Raw genomic sequence first — 4,917 nt, forward strand, 5'->3', positions numbered from 1 at the left:
TTCACATGTTCAAAGCTCTATGTTCTCGCTGCCACACCTGGCCAAGCTACTGAATCTTTCTAGACAGCCATTTCTTTCATCTAGAAGATGGAGATAACATTCGTACTTTCCCATTAGACAAGGTTTCTATGAAGAGCAACAGGTTACCTAGCACATTTGGAACACTCATTACTGCTGTTTTCATGACTCCAAGTGGCTGCTTTAGGAAAGACATCCAGATTCAACCATTCTGCCTATAAGCTGCAGCCCTTAGCTGTTCAAAATAACACAAAAACTGTGAATATATTTGGTATTTGCATATATTTTAAAAATTGTTCCACAACACGGTATTGCACACACAAGTTTCACTTTTGTACTCTGTAACCCTAGGTGCCCTTCCCCTCCTCTGTGGTCTACAAATGACCTCCCATGTCAGCCGCACAGAGCCCTTGTCCAGATGGGACCCAGGCATCTGGTCCTGGGTGGTCTGATGCCTGCAGAGTAGCAATAGGTCCACGAGGTGGGGTAGGGGGTGGAGTGCCTGGGTCCCAGAGGATGTCCTCATATTTGCTTTGAGCTGGACCAGAGGGCCGGCCTTGAGCCCCGGTCTGTTCTAGGAGGGCTCTGACCAAACCCACTGTGAGAGGCGGCTCTGCCCCAGGCTCAGGGAAAGGGCTGGAGGTCCCCACATCATCGGGGAGATGCGTCCTCAGCAAAAGCAGGAGCTCATCCGGGGCCATTTCCGGAGGGCACAGGCGACAAAGGAGCGGGAGGTGAGCATCAAGGCGGCGGTGGCGGGCAAACTCTGCCAGGAGCAGCTTAAAGATCTCGCTCCGAAGCAGGGGGCTGGAGGAGTCCAGGGCCAGCCCGGCCGCCAGGGCCCTGTCCCACTGTTCCTTCTCAATCAGCTGCCTCACCGCGTGCAGCACAGCTTTGGGCCGCCCACTGCCCAGAAGCAGTTCCAGTTCCAGGGCCTCTGGTCTCTTGCCTTCCTCACCCAGCACCGCCAGGGCACGCCGATAAAGCGGTAGACTGGGGCCTTCAGCCCCCCAGCCGGGTCCACCCTGCTCCTGGGCCAGCTCCACAAACGGGGGGAGCCACTGAGGCTCCAGCCGGCACAGGCACTGGCACAGGAGTTCAAAAGGGGGCAGTATTCCATTGGGGTGCTCCTTTCCAGACGCCGGACCCCTCAGCACCTTCTTCCACACATCAGGGGGTGCCTGGGACCTCAGCCTGCCAGTTCTATCCGGCTGGAGCTGCAGGGCCTGGAGCGTGGCACTCCAGGCTGCCGTAGGGAGGGCTTGGAAAACGGTGTTGAGTTGGGCCAGCTGGTCGCCGCTCAGCTGGGTTCTCAGCAGGCGAGCTACCTCATGCTCTGCCAGCTCAGTCCAGCCGGCCTCCTCCTCGTCGCCGGCCACCAGTTGGGCCTTGAGCCGCTCTAAGCTCCGGTAATCTCGAAGCTCGGCCCTCAGCATAGTCAACAGTGCAGATGGGGGCAGGTGGCCCTGGAGGATGGAGGCCAAGGCCTGGGGTGCCCGAAACATGCTGTTGCACCTCAGTTCCTCGGGGGTGAGCTGGGTGCCTCGCAGGCTCCGTCGCTGGTAGTACCCACAGGCCTCCTCAAACACCATGTCCTTATCTGGGGGTAGTTCCAGGCCTTCGGGAGTTTCCCAACCCACACAGAAGAGCCCCAAGGCTGAAAGCAAGCAGAGAGCTCCTCGCGTCTCCAGTTCTTCCTCGGTCTTCACGCCAGGGGCTGGAGGCTCCAGCAGGTGCACCCTGTCTGTACTGAGGACCTTCCTTTCCAACAGCTGCCCACTGCTCATGTCCAGTAGCTCCAACGTGGAGCCCAGGACACAGGCTAAGGTGCCGTGAAATGTTCCCAGGGCTGCAGACCCCTCCAGGCCTACAGGTGCCTCGCGCAAGGTTCCCACAGTTCGAGCACCACCATGGCTCTGCACTAGGCTCACCTTGCCTTTGCAGTCAAGCAACAACAAGCCATGGGAAGATGGGGCCCAGGTGTGGACAGCCAATGGCTCCCTGGGGGTCAGGAACCCAGGAAGGCTTCGCAGCAGGCTCCGAAAATCCCAGGAATCTCCTTGTCTGGGATTCAGGCTTTGACTGTGGGAAAGACCAAGCGATGGGGCGACAGCTACCACCTTGCCCTTGCCTGGGCTCCAGATGAGCAGAACGTGGGCTACACCAGGCCAAGTGGTGGTGGTGGGCACCAGGAAGAGGTCCTTGCGGGAGGCTATCAGTCCAAAACGCGGGCAGTGGCGCAGCAGGATGTGTGTGCGGCCTAGTTTGGTGCCAGCCTCCCCGCTGGTCTCCAGGATCTTGACGCACACACAGTGGCTGAAAGGCATCGAAAGCTGCCCTGGCTGGCCCTCAACGCCAAGCTGACGCTCCTCACACCAAACTAGGCGGCCTCGAGTTGCTGCCACGGCCTTGATGCAGGCTCCGCCATCCGGACACAACTCAGTGCTCTGAAGTAGCTTCCAGCCAGGCTCCATGCCCGTGCCCCACACCTCTGCGAGGCCACTCTCCCACACCAAGACCAGGGCAGGTCGCGCCAGCCACGGGATGAAGAAGGCGTCCAGCGGCGAGGGGTGCCCCTCCGGCCAGGCACGCTCCAGGGCCTGACCCGCTCCACGCACCGCCACTAGAAGTTGCGGGGCAGGTGACCCGGGGGGTCTTAACAGCAGCAGGTGACGGCCGTCAGGGCTGCAGCGGACTAGGACATCTGGGTCCCCGGCCAACAACTCGCGGAGCCGGGCCCCGCCGGTAAAGTTGCTCAAATCCGAAAGCAGGCGCAGAGTTCCCGCACGCTTCATGATGCCTCCGGCGCAGGAGCTCCCCGAGGCCTGGGCGCCCGGTGGGGCGAGGCCCGGCTGCTACTCCGTGGTGCCGGGGGGAGTGCACTTCCGTCTCTGGTGGATGAGGTGAGCCAAACCCTGGCCGGAGTGTCGACTCCGCCCCGCTCCGCCCGGCTGGTCCGGATTGCCCCGGGGCGCGCCTCGCCAGCGCCGCACCCCGGGGGAGGAGCTTCGGGAAGATCGTCGGGGGCGGGGCCTTCGCAACACCCAAGGGTCTGTGTCAACCCTCGGCACTGAGAGGGTCTCTCACAGTGTCCCTTCTTTCCCAGTCTCGCCCTTTCACCCGCAACTTACTCGTTCATCAAGATTGCGTACTGACACTGTGTCAGCCCCGAGCAAAATAGAAAACCTCATCCTCCTGTGAAAACAGGAAGGTTAATGCTCCACTCACTGTGTGGACCAGACTGACCTCGAACTCACAGAGATCCGCCTGTCTCTGCTTCCTGAGTGCTGGGATTAAAGGCGCGCGCCACTCCACTCCTGATCTTTATACGTATTTTTAGATTTCAAGTTAGTACACAAAGTAATGAATTTCATTACTAGTGCATCTCCTTCCTCCATATGCTTATTCCTGTGTAGGCAGAGGTCAGCCTCAGCGTCTTTCCTCAAGAGCCATCTGTCTACCTTGTTTTGAGACAGCTTCATTCCCAAGGACCTCTCACCCATTAGGTTGTGCTAGTCACGCAATGAACTCTAGGGATCCTCCTGTCTCTGCCTCCCACGCTGAGATTACAGGCTCAAATCGCTATCTCAAGTGCTGGGGTTAGGACTAGGTTTTCATGCTTTGTTTTTTTGTTTGTTTGTTTGTTTTCCGAGACATGGTTTCTCTGTAGCTTTGGAGGCTATCCTGGAACTCGCTCTGCAAACCAGGCTGGCCTCCTACACACAGAGATCCATCTGCCTCTAACTCCTGAGTGCTGGGATTAAAGGTGCGCGCCACCAACGCCCGGCGTGTTTTCTTTTAAGTGGCTGCTGTGGTGTGTCTATTCACAGCAATAGAATAGTGACTAAGACAGGTCCCCAGGATCAAACCCAGGTCCCTGAGTGAAACTGTGTGGGGAGACTTCTGAGACCCTGTTCCTCTATGGTGTGGGTTGTTCTTGGATTATGCGTTCATGTGCTTCCCAGGTGTACGGGACAGGCGTGAGTTCACTTCAGATGATTTGTTACAGCTGGCCATTGTCATTTGTTCTTGCCCCTCTGTGGAGAGACGTGCCTTTGCCATGAGCGGCTTGCTCTTGTGACTGTGCACTTTACTCACACGGCTCTTCCTACCCCTCGGAGAATAAATTGTCTGATGCTCTGAATAAAGTTGGCGATTGCGTGAGACTTCGGACTGCCTCACTTTTAGGTCCTGCTCTCCCGGGTTCACCCTTCCATTAGGTTCGTCAGCACTACTGAAGAGTCCATACTTACCTATCGAGTCATTTCCTCAGTTCTTTATTGTTACTTATTTGAGACAAATTCTCACCCTGCAGCCTAACTTGTCTTTGAACTATTGACAATTCCTCTCCCTCAGCTTCCCAAATGCTGGTAATATAAGCTGTTGATCTTGTGTGTGCATTCATTACCATACCCTGGTCCATATCTACTGATTTATAGGTAAGGTTCCCCTTTTTAGGGTCTTTTTTTTTTTTTAGAATTGGAGTCATTTTTTAAAAATTTATTTTTAGTTTGGGGCTTTGGAGCAATGATTCAGCCGTTGAGAGTACTATCTGCTTTTCAAGGGGACCTGAGTTTGGTTTCTAGTACTCTCCTTAGGCCACTCACAATTGCCTGCAACTCCAGTTACAGGAAATCTTTAGGCCTCTACAGGAGGCCAGACACACACATGTGACACACACACATATAAAAATAGAAATTAAAATCTTGTCGGGGCAGTAGAGATGTTCTCCTTTAATCCCAGCACTTGGGAATCAGAGGCAGGTGGATCTCTGAGTTTGAGGCCAGCCTGAAAGCTAGTTCCAGGACATCTAGGACTCTTACACAGAGAAACCCTGTCTGAAAACAAAACAAAACAAAGCAAACAAACAAACAAACAAAACCCTAAAAAATAACAGCA

At 55.6% G+C, this 4,917-nt stretch overlaps 1 protein-coding gene across 1 annotated transcript; it reads right to left on the reverse strand.

Moving 5' to 3' along the window:
* Nucleotides 1-281: 281 nt before the first annotated feature.
* On the reverse strand, nucleotides 282-2,963 carry Hps6 (HPS6 biogenesis of lysosomal organelles complex 2 subunit 3). The gene has a single exon (XM_005063513.4). It carries the CDS (start codon nucleotides 2,811-2,813, stop codon nucleotides 393-395), a length of 2,421 nt encoding a protein of 806 aa, XP_005063570.1. The 5' UTR covers nucleotides 2,814-2,963; the 3' UTR covers nucleotides 282-392.
* Between the last annotated feature and the right edge of the window lie 1,954 nt (nucleotides 2,964-4,917).

The sequence above is a fragment of the Mesocricetus auratus genome, unplaced genomic scaffold (assembly GCF_017639785.1).
Source record: "Mesocricetus auratus isolate SY011 unplaced genomic scaffold, BCM_Maur_2.0 Super-Scaffold_4256, whole genome shotgun sequence".
Lineage (NCBI taxonomy): Eukaryota > Metazoa > Chordata > Mammalia > Rodentia > Cricetidae > Mesocricetus > Mesocricetus auratus.